This window comes from Schistocerca piceifrons, chromosome 7 (assembly GCF_021461385.2).
Source record: "Schistocerca piceifrons isolate TAMUIC-IGC-003096 chromosome 7, iqSchPice1.1, whole genome shotgun sequence".
Taxonomy (NCBI): domain Eukaryota; kingdom Metazoa; phylum Arthropoda; class Insecta; order Orthoptera; family Acrididae; genus Schistocerca; species Schistocerca piceifrons.
This window is the reverse complement of record NC_060144.1, coordinates 467,849,333-467,870,525: the sequence shown is the minus strand read 5'-3', so window position 1 is coordinate 467,870,525 and position 21,193 is coordinate 467,849,333. Positions and strand designations below refer to the sequence as shown.

The 21,193-nt window shown below is 41.0% G+C and overlaps 1 protein-coding gene across 1 annotated transcript in view; it reads right to left on the bottom strand.

The window, feature by feature from the left end:
• The window catches only part of LOC124709019 (juvenile hormone esterase-like), a 160,863-nt gene that overhangs the window by 80,146 nt on the left and 59,524 nt on the right, over positions 1-21,193 (bottom strand). Inside the window, exons 8-9 of the mRNA XM_047240666.1 lie at positions 19,072-19,157; positions 1,779-1,913 (exon numbers count right to left, since the gene is read on the bottom strand). Of these exons, the coding sequence (XP_047096622.1) occupies positions 1,779-1,913; positions 19,072-19,157 (221 nt within the window). The remainder of the gene's footprint in view (positions 1-1,778; positions 1,914-19,071; positions 19,158-21,193) is intronic.

Here is a 21,193-nt window from a genome sequence, read left to right as displayed (position 1 = left end):
GTCCTCGTGGGCAGAAGAAGCTTTCAAACCGGCAAGAGTAACCTAAACACGTCTTTTCTTGTGTTCGCTCTAGTGGCAACAACAGCTCTTGTATATTCTGCCTCTCTAGTTACGCTTCGGGTCAATATCGTGAACTTCACTTATCATGCTACCTCATGCACAATTCATTTCAGAGGATCGCGTTCTGTTTCCTTTTGTTCCAACGATACTTATATCAGGCATTCAAATTTGTATTATAACTGACGTGCCATGCAAATTTGCTAATGAAGAATTTGCAGCCTATTTAACCCCGACAATTGCAGAAAAATGGTTCAAATGGCTCTGAGCACTATGGGACTCAACATCTTAGGTCATAAGTCCCCTAGAACTTAGAACTACTTAAACCTAACTAACCTAAGGACACCACACACACCCATGCCCGGGGCAGGATTCGAACCTGCGACCGTAGCAGTCCCGCGGTTCCGGACTGCAGCGCCAGAACCGCACGGCCACCGCGGCCGGCACAATTGCAGAACAGTTGTATTTTTGTGTTATTAAATACACTCTGTCTTACGATAGCACAATCCATATAATTTGTTTAAAAAGAAAATAGTAATTCATGTTATGCTGATACAAGATGTTGAACTGTTTCCTAAAGACGACAAGAATAAATATGTCTGTAAGCGAAAGCATATTGAATATTCTGCTTTGATTTGTACGTCGGGATGGGAGTTGTAGATGCTTAAACCGAAGAAGATGTGTGATTAGATGCTCTCACTCAGCGAAAGAGAAACAGAGAGAGAGAGAGAGAGAGAAAGGGATAGAATGAGGGAGGGAGAGACAGAGAGAGAGGGAGAGAGAGAGACAGAGAGAGAGAGAGAAAGAGAGAGAGATAGAACGGGGGAGGGAGAGACAGAGAGAGAGAGAGAGAAAGGGCACAGAAACAAGGACGCATCGGGAAAAGACGTGTAGAGAGATGACATCCTATGGAAACGGTGCCTCGTTCCGCGCTGAGTTTGCTGGACTCTACTAGAAGTATAGGCTACCAAAAAAATGACTTCCGTGTCGTAGGTGTACTGAACGGCCTATGAGAACAAAAACTGCAGCAACAATAATGACTCTGAGGATAATTCAATAGAAAAAGGGTTTCTGAAATGAGAGGTTAATTATTAGAAAAAAATCAGACTTCTCTATAACATTAATAAGCTATTACATTTAGTCTAAATGAATCTTAATAGCTAATAAAAAAGTATAAAGTTTGTTACCCTTGCTTAGCAGGCTACACTTTGGGTAACAATTGACCAAACCAAACGTGACAACATATCCAATTGTGAAGTAATGTCTTACTATCTATGGAAGTGGAAAGAACCTCCAACTGGCGAAGTTCCAGATAACTTGAAAGACGTGGAACGTGGGAACCGTGGGCGGAGAGGAGGGGAGGGGGATGGGGGAGGAGTAAATATGCTGAATGTGAAATAACGGTACTATATTAAAAAGTGGGTTGCATTACAATAGCTTTAAAACTGTTTTTAGAATTATTATTTTATATAACAGCAAACCTACAGTCTACTTTACAGTTCTTTTTTGTTCTGTTTCGTCCGTGTGATAGGATAATAAAGTGATATTGTTCATATGGAACTGAAGTTGATCACAAAAAGGATGTTTAAAATTACTATCTAAATGTATTACACAAATATGTATTTCTTTGTTTTAGAACTACTTGCTCCAGAACCGAGACCAAGTACAAAAATACAATGGGTGACCATAGTGTTTATAACTTCCTGATGTGTAGCACTCACTCGGAATCGGAGATCACCAAGAGGCGGCGTGGCGAACGGTATGCCCCGGAACTGGTTGTAGAGAGCGCCATTCAATGACGTGGCAACCACGCCCCTCAGAACTCCGTTGTCAGTAGTCACGAACACGTCGTCTCCCTGTAACATGTTCTCCGGTCAACACTGCAATGAACTGAGATTATTGCACCCCCAGTACTGTCTCTCACCCACTCCTTTTTTCAAACACACACACACACACAAGAGCAGAAAGCGTGCTTAATTGAACACTGTCAACGATAGTCATTTGTGGCTATAATTCGGGGTCATTACATTGCGGGAAGTCTGATTATCATCAAGCGTGCAATTACGTGATAAACACGAGCAAATTTGAGATTTAATCCAGGCCTAACGTGAAAATTCTAGTGAAGTGAACAATTTTATTTCCTTATCGTGTCAGAAGAACAGAAATATAAAAAATAAGTGTTGACTTAATATTACACAAAAGAAGACCAAAAATTGGACACTTCAAGTGCGTTTGGTGCAGGTCTCGTGAGGTCTTGCATATTGCATGTGGTTGGTGATGAGGAACACTGAAAGCAATGGCTGCTCAGCGCCACACTGGCAAAGAACTGAGACCACAGAGAAACCCCAAGTCCGCAGTTACGTCTTTCATCTCGTTGAGTTTGATCGTAATCTATTGAGAGACCTCCATATTGACCACTTCTCCGAATGTCCTGGAGGAAGTTCTTCCTTTGGAGCCATCCATTCTCCCAAATACCGACATCGCGAGATCCTTGCCGCATGTGGATTCTCGATGAGAGCCTCAGTAGTTGTCAGGAAACTATTTCCTGATTTCAGCCTAGGATGTGCGGGCTGACGACCATATAGTGGATGGGCTTCCTTCGTTGTAGCCTTACTTTTCTCATATCTCGCAGCTACCTCACGTCTGATTTCAGGAGGAGCTATGCCAGCGAGGCAATGGAGTTTGTCCACAGGAATAGGTCTTAACCAATCCGCGATAATCCGGCAAGACTCATTTAGAGCCGCATCTACGTTCTTGGCATGACTGGACTTGTACCATACCGAACATGCATATTCAGCAGTGGAATAACATAGAGCAAGCGCGCTGGAGCGCCCAGGGCATGGATTAGCACCCCATGATGTACCTGTCAATTTTCGCACTATGTTATTTCTGGCTGCCATTTTCTGTTTGGTGTTTAGACAATACGTTAGCGCGCGACGCAGAATTACTCCAGAAAATTTGGGAGTAGGATTATGTACGAGTACGATTTAAGGATTTATTTGCCTGTTTATTCTTCAGGTGGAAAGCGCAGGTCCGAGTCTTGGCAGTTTTATGTTTCAAATAATTCCCATGATAGTAAACAGTGAATTCTTCCAAAGATTATGATAGCGTACCTTCTACAGTCTCAAAACAGTGAACAATAACTTTCGTAAATAACATCACAGTCACCTTTTATGTTAAAGTTATTTATTAGCACTATCGCAATTTCGGCCGCGTGTCCATTAGGCCATTATCGAGTGGTATAACAGTGATCTAGCACACACCAGAATCTAAAGGTATTCTGATATCGCTACGGTCGCAGGTTCGTATCCTGCCTCGGGCATAGATGTGTGTGATGACATTAGGTTAGTTACGTTTAAGTAGTTCTAAGTTCTAGGGGACTGATGACCTCAGAGTTTAAGTCCCATAGTACTTAGAGCCATTTTTTTTATTCTGATATGTATATACAACGTCGTCGTATCTGCGCTGCCATACACACAGTGTACACAAGTAGTGGTTTGGCATGATTCACATTAAAGATGTTAACAACGTTAAAAGGCCTGCTGTACGGATTCGACAACGAATGTATACGAGGCTTAAGATTTGTAGGTTACGATATGTGCTAAAACACAGTTGGACCACTTGATGATGGTCACATGGCCTAAATTGTAATAAACATCCCGTTTGAGGTCGTTGTTACAGCAAATGCATAACGTAGCTCGACTCCGATGTTGCTGAATAAGCAGGGACCATTCGTGTGTTTTCCATGTGCGTGCGGTAAATGCGCAAACGTGAACTACGACGACGTTATTACCAAATGTATCCAATTTGGTGGGAGACAATCGAACACCCGTCCTATATCCCGATCTCTCTCCATGCGATTACCACGCCTTTGGTCCCTTAAAGAAGGCTTTGCAGGACAGCCTACCTCCTTCGGAGAAAATTGTGCAGCGGGCAGTTACAGATTTCTTCGCGCAGCATGTCACGGTGTTTTAGCAAACGGGTGCCTTCAACCCGGTGCGCCGGTAGGACGATTGCGTCAGTGTTCAAAGCAATTCTGCCTGACTGGCATACCGATTCTGGATTACACGGCCTTCGAATAGAAACTATTCGCCACCCTCTCGTATCTCCTTATCAGCCAGTTTCTGGCAATGGTAATATCTGTCAATCCCACTGTTAGGAGCTTCTTCCTCCTTGTCATAAACCGCATTTCCAAATGTGTTAATGGTCTGAGCTGCATAGGCGGAATTCCTTGCGCAGGGAAGAAGGCCATCCGCAAAAAACAAAATTGTCACTGAGCAGTAGAACACTAAATCAGTTCAACAGAGCTCCCTAGACAAATAGCAGCGAAACCACGTTTGATTTAATGCAGCAGTGTTTAGAGGAAAGAAACCTCAAATATCTATACAGGTCAGATTCAGCAGTTGAAAATTGCGGAGTAGTGCTTATGAAACTAACTCGACTTCGACAGATCTTTGTTTGCCTGAGATGATTTAAGATTTATTTTGGTTACCCCAAGCAGTTCAGGCAAATCACAGCCGATTGTACACAAGCCGAAGGCATGACAACTGGCAACGCTGTGAAGACGGCCTACTACCGACGCAGTCCTATATTCAGCAAAATACGAGTTGTGATTATTTTGATTACAGTTTTAAGACGTGTAATGTCTCGCAAAATGTTTTCCCTAGACGTCCATATATTTCTGATCTGTCTGTAAATGCAAGTTTTCTTACTAAAGTATTACTATAGAAACGATGCCAAAATATAGCGCGAGTGTGTGATGAGACAGAGTAAACGGCATAAATGTAACTGTTAGTAAAAATTTGTGTTACATATAGCAAATGCTTTATTACTATTAATTAAATAACTTTTTATACATCCCATACAAATACACTGTACAATATGTGCGAACAGTTGCCGTTAGCGAGGCGATAAGAGTTAAACCGCGGTAATCCGGTTCTCAACAGGTATGAAGACACGCGGAGTAATTCCGAGGAAAAGCTGGATAATATTCAAGGGATCCTCGGTCCGTGTAAAGCATTTTGAGGAGAGGATATTAACAGCAGCTTATACTTCTCTCAAGATTTGCAAGTAAACGAGCAAAAGTACCCAAGAACTCGACCAAAATTACGTGAATGCGCAATTCCAACAATTTTCTCCAACCTGTCATACTATTTAGTTAAACTAGTCTGCGTCTGGATAAGCCGTAATGGAAGAATACTGAAGCGAGAGCAAGATTTTAGCAAGAGAAATGACGACTGGATCATAGAAAATGTGATTAAAAGGCTCACGTACCTGTATGAAAATATACCTACGTAATCAGCTACATTTACACAGACAACTCCCTTACTTCGGGAAGGAACCACTTAGTTGGTTGAAACTGCACTTCGGGATCTCCCAGCCATTTATCCCACAGGACTCTACATTACATGTAGGAAGCGACAGATTTTACGCTTCTGCAATAAACGATGCGTTTATTTTTCTACAGATTATCAGAAGAAGGAATTCCAAAAACTGAAACTAATGTAAAGATTAACAGCTGCAAAATTATTACAGTTCAACTGCAGATAAGTCAAAAGAGTAATGGAAACTGTTCGCACATCCTGGCACTACTTATCTGTGTGGCATCTGGAAAATGTTATTTAAATAATAATAATACACATTTACTGTTCGTAATACACAACTTCTTACTAACAGTTAAATCTAAGCAATTTGTCCTGTATCTGTGCACTCTCACACTATATTTTTAATACTGTTCCTAAAGTTACACAACAGTAAGGAAACTCGACTTTATAGACAGATCAGCGATCTTTGGACGTCTAGAGGAAACATTTCACCACACATTGCACATCTTATAACAAGTGAAATCAGTATTCAAGTACTCTCATACTCTTGTTCTCATATGCCCAGTACATGACGCTAATTTTTACCTGTTGGTTTTGTTATTAGTAAATTATGACGATAAAACGGCATTAAACCGAGAGCGAAACAATTTCAAACAAACCACACGAAACCTTGTCCTACCACAAAATGTTTAAAACAGTTGGAAATTGTGCTCATACTGTGCATGTTTTTCGGCTTTCCGTACTCTTTATGCTTCTGGATATGCAACACCTGGAACGAATCTACCGAAACAGATCATCAGAAGAGTGTTAATTACAAAACATTTCAGACATAATGGTTCAAATGGCTCTGAGCACTATGGGACTCAACTGCTGTGGTCATAAGTCCCCTAGAACTTAGAACTACTTAAACCTAACTAATCTAAGGACATCACATACATCCATGCCCGAGGCAGGATTCGAACCTGCGACCGTAGCGGTCTTGCGGTTCCAGACTGCAGCGCCTTTAACCGCACGGCCACTTCGGCCGGCATTTCAGACATATCATCACTTCTTACTGTTTACGTAAGGAAACAAATAATGAAATTCTGCCGAACTGAAATGATCGCAAAGTAACACTACAGACGTCTTTGTGTATAGTTCATGGCAGCAAAATGATGGAGTGCAGCTGTCAGTAGTCCTACTCAGTAGTCCTATTCAGTAGTCTTGAATGAACTCTGAAAGGAGCCCAAAGATCAGGGCTTGACGCACTAGGGCACGTATTACAATTCTGAAATACAGCATTGATAATGGCTAGTTACTAGCCGAAATGTGGATTTGCCTTAATAAAGCCTGAAAGGAAAGGGCGACTGACTGCTGCACGCCATCATTTTGAAAGTCATGTCACAATCTTTGAGTGCGTTCCACATTCCTAATGGGAGGTGATTTAACACGACAGCAGTTATTTCAACATTTTTTAGATCTGTTTCTGCGGAAAATTTGTTTGTAACGTGCTATGTACGTACATACCATGCACTGTGCACTATACTTGACCGGTGCACAATGTTTAGCTTTCGTGTCTCATAATTTTCGTCGTTTGTTAAAATTCCATTATTGCCCATTTAAATGGTAATAGTTCCTGTACACATGTATTAATCGTAGCATTGCTTTTATGTATGAGCATATGGCACGTCCTGTCATTTAAGATACTTGATTTCTGAAACCTGGTGGTAGTCAAGGAGGGCAGGATTCGGTTACGATTGTGGACGGGGCCGTAATCAGTTACTATTGGTTGGGTTTTCTTTTAATCACACACAATTTATTTAAGATCAACAACCAATTAAAATAATGGCAATAATTTAAAAATGGTTCAAATGGCTCTGAGCACTATGAGACTTAACATCTGAGGTCATCAGTCCCCTAGGACTTAGAACTATTTAAACCTAACTAAAGGCCATCACACATATCCATGCCCGAGGCAGGATTCGAACGTGCGACCGTAGCAGTCGCGCGGTTCCGGATTGAAGCGCCTAGAACCGCTCGGCCACCGCGGCCGACGCAATAATTACAAATTGTTTCAAGGCTGAAGGCCTTAATGGGAATAAATTAAGAACTATTTAAACTTGTTGTAACTTACAATTACAGTTATTAAAATATAAAAGACAAATCACAAATGATCTTAAAGCTCACTGCTAAAGTAGAATTACCAAATTAGGATTTCCAAACAAGTAACCATGCTCTCGGCTGAAGGCCTTAATGGCAATAAATTAAGAAAAATTTCACTGCTGAAGGCCTTAAACGCCAAGAATGGCAATTATTAAAAATATTTAACAATGTACAATAAAACAGCAAACATAATAACAAAGGTTAATTCAAAGGACAAGCAACTGATCACCTAAGAGGTGAGACAAATGATGGGAACTTGGTACTACAATAATAAAATAATAACACAATAAAAAGACAGGGGTCAGACACAGTCGGCGCTCAAGGAATCGGTCTCTGAGTAGGTCAGGCCAAAAACACTTTCGCGAGCGATGAGAAAGGCAGCCTAGAGTTGCTCACACCACAAGATGGTAACTCATGGCAGTCTGACGAGTGACTAATGGTAATCTTTGTTGGGCTACCTGACGTCCAATAAACCAAATGCAAAGATGTAAAAATACGCCAAAGTCGGAACCGGCGGTCTGGAGACCGCTCACAGAATACTGTGCTTATAGCGCCCAGAACAAGAAAGGAATCACTACCACCAAGGTAGGAGAATCGCCAGGCAACCTACAATCAAGAAAACTGTCAAACTTACACGCCTCACCGGACAGTGGCCGCAAGGCGAGGAAATATACACTGCCGTTACATGCACTAACCCCCCAGGGCAGGTACTTGGGGCGTTAGCGGCCACTAGACAGGAAAATACCGCCGGTTGAACTTAACAATTGTAACAAGCAGGAGGTAGTAAATAGTAATTAGAAGCCCAGGAAAGCTAATCAGATCCGCCTTCCCCAAGCACTCCACTCGCTGCTCTTTGCCTCGGCGACACTACGAGCAACAACACGATCTCAAGTCACTGGATAATCGCGAGATTTCGCAATGGTGGAGGTTTGTCTACTCGAATTGAAATGCACTCAGTTTAAAACTTGCAGGATCCAGTTTCGACAAGGTCGTGCACCCTCGTGATCACAGCCCTTCGATCCGGCAGTCGATGCGCGCTGCCAGCAGTCCCGGCGTGTGTATGCTCTGCGTGGACCTGGCTCCTCCTGCGTCCCCAACCGAACCGCCCATTCACACGACACGGAAGAACAACGACGTCACCCCAGAGATAGGGCCACAGTTACTACATATCGATAACGCCACTGCTGCCACTAGCGGACAGGCAACACTTGTGAAACCAAGTGGCGCCAGTCAACTCAAGAAGAACACAAACAACCGCAACCATGTCAACTAAACGATACAGTCTGACCTCCAACAGAGGACAGAAACCTATAAACAGCAGCAACGCGAGAAGCAGCACGGCTCAGCAATTTCACAATGTTCCATTTTCGTGTTTCAAAATTTTCGACGCTTGTTAATATTATATTTGTGGATATTTAAATCGGAAAATAACGGTAAATTCATTCTTGTGTCCAAGTGATAAACGAGTGTGAAAGGAGGCGTCCATACGGAGAGTTGGGCCATCTATCTGTCAGCAGCGCGGCATTGTCATATTGAAGGCGCAGGCTTGTGAAGACTAGAATACGAAGCAAATGCCAAGACGGTTCAAAGATGATTATACACAGTCGCCTTGCCATCTGACCTGTCATAAACTAGATATCTAAGGGACACGTTGATTATCGTACCTCTTGAACAGTGGGATGGCGTGGGTCGGCTGCCACTGTTGTGGAGAATGTTACAGCAATCAGCAGTAGCGCGACAGAATGCATGTTTGTCTCTGAGCGGTCACGGTTGGACAGGCAGTTAGCTTATATACTCAAACCACAGGCCAATTATCTTTCACCTGCTTTCCGATCGCACAAACTCGATTAGTATCTGCACTTCATACGCATTACACGTGGGTCATAGAAACCGATTACCTCCTCCCTGGCGATATAAAAGTAATGTGTATTCGTTATCTCCAACACCGGAGAACTCGGCAATATGTTCAGGTCTTAGCCACTTCGCGTAAAACGACACAGACACCGTTATCCGCAGTAGTTCATCGGATATAACATTAGGGGGACAGTAAAGTACGGAGTGTGTGCAAAAAGTATCGTGAATTTTCATTTTTTGTAAATAATTTTATTTATTCGTCTACATTAGTTTTAGCGCCTTCAAAGTAATCCCCATTAGCTATTATACAGTAATGCCCACGATTCTTCCAATTCCCGAAAAACATTTGGAACTCGATCTTTGGGACAGCATTTACTCTTTCAGCTACGCGCTTTTAACCACATCTAAGCTTGTAAAACGTCGGAACTTTAAGGTTCTCTTTATTTTTGGAAACAGAAAAATGTCACAGAGGGTGGCCGAGGAATCACTACCGTGTTGTTTTTCACCAAAAATTCACCAACAAGCTAGGAAGAGTGAACAAGTGTATTATCGAGGTGCGAAACCCATGAGTTGTGCGACTTTCCTCGGATTTCTTCCACACAAACGGTGGTGAACTTAGAGGTAGTACTCACTTGTTATGAAAGGTTTCGAACAACTTCCATTCGCCACTGTTTTTGCTCGAAATTCAACACCTATGGCACAAATTCTGCAGTCCCTATCCCCACCCTCCTATCGCTTCGTACCTAAAATATCCGATAAGACTTCATGACATGAACCATTCAAGCCATTCATATGCAGACATCATCAGAAACTTCTCTGCTTGTGATTCGGCTATTGTTCACAATCATGTCTTTCACTTTTTCCACATTTTCATCTGTTGTTGATGTGCTGGGGCGTTCATCTTTACCATGGCCACCTTGGAAACGCTTATACTGCTCGTAAATCCTTGTTGCACAAATCCTTGTTGTACTCATGGCAGACTCATCAAAAACATTGATAAACATTTCTAAAACTTTGTTACATTTTATCCCTTTCAACAGCTAATTTTAATGCAAATTCTCTGATCAATTTTTAGAACAAATCAATAATCACCACTCTTAAGCAACCGTACGTAACTTCCTTGATTTCTAACGAGCAGACTACAAACCCAACACGGCTACTAGTGTACTGGTACGTTTTACACATGTTAACCAACACAACAAAGAAAAATCGCTTGAAGCCGACTAAGATAACTCATGTAACTACAAAATTCCCGACATTTTTAGAACACACGTCATAATGTCGTTCGAGCGAATGTCGATATTCGTCTGTCATTTACCACCTCGTAGTGTACTTCAAATTCTTGTCAAAGATATTTTAAGGTTAGAGTGACTTCTTTACTCATAAATAATTAAACTTTAATTTGTTGCAGTGTATGGTGAAACGACTAGACAAAAAGCAGAAGAGGACACATCCGGCATCGTATGGCTTTTGAGTTTCGCAAGAGCAGCAACGCAACAGTTGCTACCTAAACGTTGGGCTGGTTGTCAAGTTCATTAGACGTTCGTAAATGTCAAAGGTGATTTTATCAGCTCAAATTCGGATGTTTTGAACTTTCCGACATGAAGACCAACAACTTTAGACAATGACATCTTAAGGGCAGAAGTGGAAGCAAACCCGTATCAAACAATCGAGGAACTATCAAACACTCTTAACCAACATTAGTCAACAGTCCAAGAACAACTGCAGCAGATTGATAAAGACAATGCTAACTGATCCGCAACATCCAACTTATTGCTTCAGCGACAGAATAGGAAGCTTTTTTTTGTTCTATTGATCACTGATTACGCCAAGTGGGTCATCAATGATACTCCAAAATTCATAAGCCAGTATCTCTCTCTGAATTAATCGCCATGAAGTAAAGCGGAACCGGGTTTACACATCAAAAAGGCGTTTTTTGTGTGTTTGGTCAGGCGTTCACGGGGTCGCTCATTTTGAAGTGTTGAAACCTGGACACATTGTGAGTGCAGACCCTAACTATAAATAATTCGATCGCGTACTCAACCTCTAACCGATTAAGTGCCCAGTGATTGTCAACAGAAAAGGCTCTGTTCTGCAACAAGGTAACGCACGACCGCACTGCGCAAGACGAATCCTGGTAAGTATTAATGAACTGGAGTGCAAGGTATTGCCTCTCTCATCACACTCACCCAATATCGCGCCATCGGATTTCCATTTATTCCGCTAACTACAACATTTCCTAAGCGACAAAAAAACTGAAAATAAGCATTATGTCCGAAATGCCATCTGCAGAATTTTCCTCAAAAACAGATTTATTTATATCGATCCAGCGTTGAAATTTTTCAGGTTATATGGTAAAAGTTTGTTGATAGCGAGGGTAATAACACCACTGATTAAAAATAACTTGTTAACCATCTGTCTGAATTTAATGTAAAAAAAGAACATTACTTTCCGATCCCCCTAATACGAATACGACATGCTGTTGCTCATTAAATGAGAAGTTAGTTAATGAAACATGAGACAGCTGTATCTTGGTGCAAAAGAGCAATTACTGATCTATTCAGACACCATTGTACGCCCCACAGAGTGGTTACAGATCACCTTAACAATTTAAAGAAAAGTAAAACATTCACCAACATTGCCCGAAAGACACTCATATCCGTATGTTCACGGGTCTTCGAGATATAACGCGTTATGGTAATCTGTGAGGACTAAACTGTGACCAAATAACACATAAGCATGTACCTTCTCAAGTTATCGACATAATGCGGTCTTCCTGTAGAAACAATGTCAATGCCCATGTGATATCACACACAGCTGAATGTCTACTTACCTTTCCCACTCTAATCCCCCAACTAACCATTCAGTTCCACACCGAAAGCAGTAGTAGTAGTGTAAGGTCAGAAACTGTACCAAATAGACAATGTCGAAAAACAAACGCACTTTTACTAAAAAAAAAAACTCATCTTTTTCTTTCAAGGTTGAGAACAATCCATCTTGCTCTTGGTGCAATTCCCTATAATGCTTTGGAACTATAGGGAAGAAACTGTACAGTTCTCTGCATTTAATGATAAGCGTTTCCTGATTTATTGGGACTTTCAGTAGCTTATTGATAAAATTAAACAGAGAATGCAGGTTATTAAACAGAACTGAGAGTCTTAAGCTGTTTCATTATTTCGTTTACGTATCCTGTCATCATTCTGTATTTCCTGATTTAATAACTTTTGTTGTATTGCTGCAGACCACTCAATGTCTCCATCGTCCATGTGAGATGTCTTCAGGCGGCAGTTCTTAAGTTTTGGGTTTGTTGTTATATTTTATATTAAACAGGAGGGCGCAGTTTCAATACTTATTTATATATTATTTTCGTTGCAGGAATAGTTCAAGTTCCACGTTTATCACTTTCTTGTGATATTTCTCTAGTTTATAAATTAATAGCGACTTATCCTACAGTTTTGTTAATGTAAAATAACGTTTAAAACTGTCATCCACCTTACGGAAAAAGTGGAAATGACGTTTGTATGTGTATATGTGAACTAAAGAGAAATAAAGTAGTTTTGTGTAGAAAGTTAGATATGTGTGTATATAGTACGGTGTCCTTTATCTATGTTTCCCACGAAACATGTTTGCTTACTCCATAATGGTTGTTTAAATGAGAGGTTGTTCAATATTTGTTTAACATGGAGAAGAACAATGAACCTCATTCTCCAGACGTCTGAGTAGCTGACTGTCGATAAATACACTACCAACGAATTTAAAAATATTGTGAATATTTTGCTCATAGTAGAAAATGTTGAGCAAGAGCTGTAGAGTCTGTAAGTGACAACTTTTTTTAGTGTCGACTTGTATATTTCAGACAAGGATAAAACAATGATAGCGCCAGTCAAACGGCTACTCATTCTGCAGGTGGCACACATAATTTAATGTAAATTGGTAAGAATCTGTGCACACTATGTTGCTCCGTGGAAATGAAAAGTCAGTTGTACAAGGTTAACGTTGCAGGTGTTTTACTACTACACATATCAAAAAAAGTTTTGCATAACCTCGGTTTCGAGAGTTCCGGAACCTGTACAGAAAATTGGAATAGAGATCAACATAAACATCATTTCTGCCCTTTTTATTCCTCATGAAAACCACGCATTGCATATTGTACCACCACACAACGACACCTTCAGAGGTGGTGATCCTGATTCCTGTACACACCGGTACCTCTAATACCCAGTAGCATGTTCTCTTGCATTGATGCATGCCTGTATTCGTCGTGGCATACTATCCACAAGTTCATCAAGGCACTGTTGGACCAGATTGTCCCACTCCTCAACGGCGATTCGGCGTAGATCCCTGAGAGTGGTTGGTGGGTCATGTCGTCCATAAACAGCCCTTTTCAATCTATCCCAGACATTTGCGATAGGGTTCATGTCTGGAGAACAACCTGGCTACTCTATTCGAGCGATGTCGTTATCCTGAAGGAAGTCATTCATAAGATGTGCGTGATGGGGACGCGAATTGTCGTCCATGAAGACGAATGCCTCGTCAATATGCTGCTGATATGGTTACACTATCGGTCGGAGGATGGCGTTCACGTATCGTACAGCCGTTGCGGCGCCTTCCGCGACCACCATCGGCGTACGGCGGCCCCACATCATGCCACCCCAAAACAGGAGGGAACCTCCACCTTGCTGCACTCGCTGGACAGTGTGTCTGAGGCGTTCAGCCTGACCGGGTTGCCTCCAAACATGTTTCCGACAGTTGTCTGCTTGAAGGTATATGCGACACTCATCGGTGAAGAGAACGTGACGCCAATCCTGAGCGGTCCATGCGGCATGTTGTTGGGCCCATCTGTACCGCGCTGCATTGTGTCGTGCTTAAAAGACGGAACTCGCCATGGACGTCGGGAGTGAAGTTGCGCATCATGCAGGCTATTGCTCACAGTTGGAGTCGTAACACGACGTCCCGTGGCTGCACGAAAAGCACTACTCAACATGGTGGCGTTGCTGTCAGGGTTCCTCCGTACCATAATCCGTAGATAGCGGTCATCCACTGTAGTAGTATCCCTTGGGCGGCCTGATCGAACAACATCGCTTTGGTTCACTCCGAGACGACTGGACACTTCCCATCTTGAGAGCCCCTCCTAGTACAAAGTAACAAGGCGGACGCGATCGAACCGCGGCATTGACTGTCTAGGCATGGTTGATCTACAGACAACACGAGCCGTGTACCTCCTTTCTGGTGGAGTGACTGGAACTGATCGACTGCTGGACCCGCTCCGTCTAATATGCGCTCCTCATGCATGGTTGTTTACATCTTTGGGAGGGTTTAGTGACATCTCTGAACAGTCAAAGGGTGTCTGTGATACAGTATCCACAGCCAACGTCCATCTTCAGTAGTACTGGGAATCGGGGTCATGCAAAACTTTATTTGATGTGTGTATTTTAGTACATTAGCCTTCGTAACATACATTATGTTAATCTTAAATTTTTGTCATTAATTTGGACAATGAACACATGTCGATGTATGTAGCCGGAATACAACCACTTAAATCGACATATATCTTTTGCTATTTGTTTAAGTACGACGGGAACAGAATTTGAAAACATAGCATAAAGTGGAAGATCCTCGTAAAAATTGCTTAGAGACGCAACTGCGTTGTAAATACTTAACAATATGTCCGTAATGCGACCAGCACTACAAATGTCTCTCAGACATCCGGCCCCAGGTCAAAAAAAGTCTTAACTGTTCTGTCTCCTGTACAGTAAACACTTCTTGCAAAGTGCGATGAACATGGTATTCTGGTCTACCCCCGATCCATATAAGCCTGACAGGACGGACGGCTCCTTCGCTAGCTTTGGGTTTTCTGCGTAGATGAAAGACATAATCAGTGTGTGTCAAGATTGCAATGCACATCAGTAGCGTGCGCAGTCTGCCATTTAACATCAGTACGAATCACCCTTGCCACGCAACGTTGATACGAAACACCCTCCGCCATGCAGTATTTGTACGAAGTTAAAAAAAGTGTTTTGGCTGTTTTTTCCTTGTGATAACTATTTTATGAAATTTTTATTTTCTTTATATTTATTTCAGCAGTTGCTGAAAATGCTTAAAATACATTACAACTCTTGAAGCGAATGTTAATTATTTCATAAACAACTTTCTGTAGCTACATGAAAATACGACCGGTATTAGATTCCAGGTAGCGGGTGCCGGAACTGTAAACAATAACAAATAAATAATTTAAGTTCCGGGCAAGAAACAGGTGGAGGCGAATATCAAATATAGCTTGATAGTTTAGGAAAGAGCCCACGTATCATTGCAAACAATTATTATGGTAAAACTGGGTTAAGAGTGTGATACTTACAGTACGTAAAGGTGACTTGAGACGCAGCTGGATCAAAATTCTGCAATTGTTTTATATTTTACTAAGCGAAGTAATTTACATCTCATTTACCTCAGAATTACGAATGCTGAGTCACTGATTGACCAGCGAACTCTTGAAATTCGACAGAGGAACTGTGGAACGGAAGATGGAAAGGAACTGTGTTTTATGTCGCAATGATACAATTTTTAAATTTTAAACACAAATAACTTTTATTTTACGTCGAGAAAACAATGTGCACCACAGCATGTAACTCATTGTGACGATAGAAGTTCTCTCCAGAAATCCATCCGTTCCTTCAGCATGTCTTGACGTGTCACAAATTCCAGTTCCATATCCAGATAGTTGGTAGCATTCGCCATGAACCTCTCCCACACTGCTGGATTTCCAGATGGTGCTGGATCGCTGGAAGGTAAAATGACAGCCTTTTGATACATTATGGAAACTGAAACTCCTTTTTTAGCGCCTAAACATAAAATGAAAACAAAAATGCAGTAGTTGCCATAACGGAATGAGAAATGACAACAACATCCACAATCAGAGAAGTTACTGAGATCAAAGCCGAAACGTGATTGTATTGGTACTGTTGCACAAAGTTACGACACAACAACCACCGACGCTGCGAAGAACAAGCGTTATAGGCACACAGGTGGTAACTGGATGCCTGGGAGTTGGAGAGCGCCGGTGTAGTGTGAATGAGAGGAGACGGGTGGGACGTACAACGTTGTCAGATGGCGTCGGGGTGTCATATTCACTGGACGAACAGCACTGGAGGCAGCTGAGAGCTAGGGAGAGGTCACTGGTCGTTAAATACTTTTCTTCTGTTGTTCCTAAATTGTGACAATGCTGTTTGTCCATACGAGTAACCAAAGCTGGCCAAGGGACATTCACCAACGTTTTGTGTTATTTGTCCGAAGACTGAATGTGGTAACATTAACCTACGATCTATAGTTTATAAGCTTGTCACGAGGGCAAGTGTTTGCAAAGAGCGCTGAACTTACACTGCGTACGAATGTTCTGTTTCTTTGATTTGTAGATCTAAATCTAATGGTGGAGTGAGATTAATGTACTTTGTTGATCCCTTATCTCGTTTAGTTGCGTTTTTATATATTAGTATGAAATCAGTCCAATGTCCAATGTTCTGTTTGTAACACGGTGTGCAATGATTCTATCTGGTGAAATAATGTCTGTCTGAAATAAATAAATAAGTCAACAAGCAACAGTGTTTTGATATGCCGAGGTTTCCGACCAACAAAGATCAATGAATAGAATGTCTGTGAGTGAGGTTGTGTACGTATATAAAACAGCAGTTTTTTAGAAGAACGCACATATCTCAACATACACTTTGGACTGCAGAGGTGTGTGCATATTAGATGACTGACGCTTATTTTCCAATATATGCCTCTGCAATAGAATATAACAGAATTCTGCAAGACTATAACGCTAAATTACACGGGGTTTCGCTAGTACACGAATATTTTCAACAACAAATACTTTAGCGCGAGAAATGACCAGCTGGGTCCATCGACCTTTACTCAACAGGGCTTGCTTGGAATGTATCTTAATAGAGATAGCTCTGAAAAAGGGGTCGGGTTGCAAAAGGTGGAGTTGGGGTTTTTTATTTTCAGGTACGTTGTTTGTGTTAGGCCTTTCGTGAAAAATCCAAGTCTTACAACTTCTCCCCTGTGTGCGTTATCTGCTCTCTTGAAAAAGCGCTAAGAAATGGCACTTTCGTCCTCAGTAACGCGCTTCTAGAGAATTTTAGTTAAAAATATCCACCGTCCGTTTTAATGAGGTTAAATAACCCACAAGTTTGATGCATAACGTGTTGGAAAATTCCGAACAGCTACTGAGATACGAGGCTGTGAAAAACTGCAAGAATGTCATGAAATGACAAAACGATACTTCAAAGTTTCCGCCTTAATAATTTTTTTTAGTTCAGTTTTGAGCACGTTGACTAATAATCAGTGTTTTGGATAATTTAATTTCCCTCAAGATTCATGCGAAATATTTGTAGTTACTCAGTTACTCCCTATACGTGCTGAGAAATATTTGCACTGACAGTTTGAGTGAAAGTGGACTCGAAACTGAAAATACCATCATCAGTCAAAAAGTGTATTCCTGAATGTAAAATCACCAATTTGAAGCCATTATATATGAGTAGAGACATGTAGTTCGTGAGATTCGTGTAATTTCTTGGGAATAGGCATTTTTAGAACTAGTATTCCTGAATGTAGTATCATCGTTAAGCAACTATATATTACATATATACGCGTCATTCATGAGATTCATATAATTTGTGGGGAACAAGTATTTTTAAAACGAAAATCGTTAATTTTAGACTCTCTTATATATACTTATTTTTCAGTAAAATACAACTTAAAAATGGATATTAAATTTTACTTTGATGATCTATACAAAATTTTAAGTTAAAAATTCATTTTATGTAAATACTTATTCCCAGAAATTACATAAATCTTATGGGCTACATGTATATATTTCATACATAATGCCATAAACATGATATTATATTCAGAAATACCATTTTTAGCTTAGAAGGGTATTTTCAGTTTCGAGTCCACTTTGACTGAAATTGTTAATCTAGATTTCTTAGCGAATATGGGACGTAGTTATAGATATTTGGTGTGAATATTGAAGGAAATTAAATCATATACAACTCTTGTTATTATGCGTGGTCCACAAAACTACACTAAAAAAGCTGACATACCTAATGCATAGTGATTTCTTGACATTTTTGCAAATTTTCACATGGTGCTTGTATCATATTCGAAAGCATATGCCACACATGCTGTGCTGATTCTTGAAGAAATCACAATCTGTATTGTTGCAGCAGACAGGCGTAACATTTTTGCAGATTTTAAATACTGTGTTTCCGAAAACACACTCTAACACACAAAAAGAAAACGACGCACCATTCCGCTCTCTAGAATATTATCGCACACACAAGAGAGATCAACCGAGACAGCTAGAGATTTAGATTCTAGTTGTTAGCGCAATCACCTTTCATAGCTTGTCTGACGGTCTTTTACAGCAGCTGATCATCTTGCGGCTATAATAACAGCCGACTTTTCGGTTTCAGTAAATATTTTTTGTTTTCCTCATAATCATATTAGGTTTTCGGATACACACTTACCATGCTTTCGCATTTATATTACAAATGCGACTAATTAATTTTCATTTCAGGTAATAAATTATTCAAGAACGTATTGTCAGCTGTGATAAAGTAAGCGGAATACTAAAAGAGGCGACTCACCCATATTTAGCGAAATTGGTCCATAATCTTGTCAACTGATCTGCTACCTTCCCATCGTTGGAATTAGGGTCCGTGTCTGGTCCAAGTAAGACGCTAGGAAACAGGTATGAACCTTCTCCTCCATGTTGCATACCTGCAAAATATTTGTACATCAAACTAGATGGCCTTAAATTACCTTATTTGTAAATACATTTTTCGCTAACTGAACCACACCGTGAGGTATATATCGGAGGTATCGTTACTGAAAACTCTGTGAAGTGTTGAACAATTTCTCTAGCCGACGCTGATGGTTACATAGTGTAGTAGAGCCTGAAAATATGTGTTAAATTTGTAGTATAACTCAGATCACATAGCTAGCATGAAAGTGTTCGTAGGCACAATGTCTAGTGCACAGTCGTGCAAGCCTCTTCATCTCTGTAACTACTGGAACCTACTTCCATTTGAACCCACTTACTGTATTTAAGCTGTAGTTTCCCTCTATAATCCCCCCCACATACACACACACTTCCTTCCATTACCAAATTGACGATTCCTTGACGCATCAGGGTGTGTCGTATGAACTGAGCTCTTCTCTTATCGTTGTACTTATAAGTTGTAAGACGGATATTCGATAGTCGAAGCACCTCATGTTGTCATCGGTTACATCCAAAATGAATGATATGAAGGGTGAAACTGAAGCCTCTAATTTTAGGTGAGGGAAACCCCTCCGTATGGCCTTTAAGCGGCTACTTAACAAAACAGATATGACCTGCGGGGGAAGAGCCACCGACAGGTCAGTAAAAGACAAGTCACACAATTGCATCCTGAGCCGAACAGTTACGTTTAGTTAGCATAACCAAGACTGATAATCATGCACTGTACGTGTACTGAAAGATTACTCCCACTAATGACTGGTGGCACGCACAAGTAATAACTGATACAGAAAACTGACTAAAGCTAGAAATAAATAGCAACGAAATATTAAATTCTGGGTTATATACCAATGGTGGACGCATATTTACTGTCAGTAGTTTTTAGAGGGGTTTAAAAAGAGTTATAACGGGAAATGACCTGGGTGAAGATAAGCGAAAAATGTGTATTAAAAATACTACAAATATTTCTGTCACCACCTACATCTATAGCCGAAACGGTGGAACGCTTCAGTGGGAGCTTAAAAAACTTAGCGTCTGAAGTCGCGGATCACGCCGTGGTTGATATGAGGACATTTCAGTCAACTTTAGGCTGGAAGACGAACGCCTTTGGAGCTGATGATATCGATAAACACTCTAGTGACCTTCTACTAAACATCTTTTCCGGAAATTCCCGTCGACATTTTGTTAGGCAACTCACTAGCCCAGGATAAAATACTGCATCTGTTGGCAAAAAATGTTTCCATCCATATCGATTTAGCGGATGTAGAGATGGGAATTAATTACAACGATGGTGTTATTAAATCGTTGATCATTCATGATAAACGAAAACCTGACTAAGGTAGGTGTACGTTTCTGTTAAACGAAGGGGACGAGTAGATTATTAACGGCAATAGGAGCAAAAGGATTTCTGAAAAAGAAAAATATATTTACTTCTAATATAAATGAATGTGTTTGGTAGTCTTTCTGAAGCTATTTGTCTGGATTAAAGCCTATATGGATATGAATGGTGGAAGTTAAGGAATTCTGACAAGACGAGAATAGAAGCTTCACAAATAAAGCTTTATACAAAAATGCTGAAGATTAAGTGGGTTGATCGAACAACAGATGACGAGGTACTGAATCGAATTGGAGAAAACAGAAATTTATGGAACAACTTGACTAAGAGAAGGCCTCAGTTGATAGGACAGATCCTGCTGCGCCAAGAAATCGTCAGTTTGGTAATGGAAGGAACTCTGAGTGTGTGTGTGGGGGCGGGGGGGGGGGGTGAGGGGGGGGCGGTGGAGGAGGAGGGGTTATACAGGGAGACTATAGTTTAAATTACAAAAAGCGGGCTCAAATGCATGTAGGTTGCAATAGTTACAGAGATGAAGAAGCTTGCACAGAATAGACTAGCATGCAGATCTCCGTGAGACCAATCTTCTGACTACAGACTACAACAACAACTGTTTCAAATGTCGAACAATTTGAATTCAGTTTATAGAGAGGCAATAGACGACCAAAGAATTCTCTGGGAAGCCTTCGTAGGAGATAAAGTAGG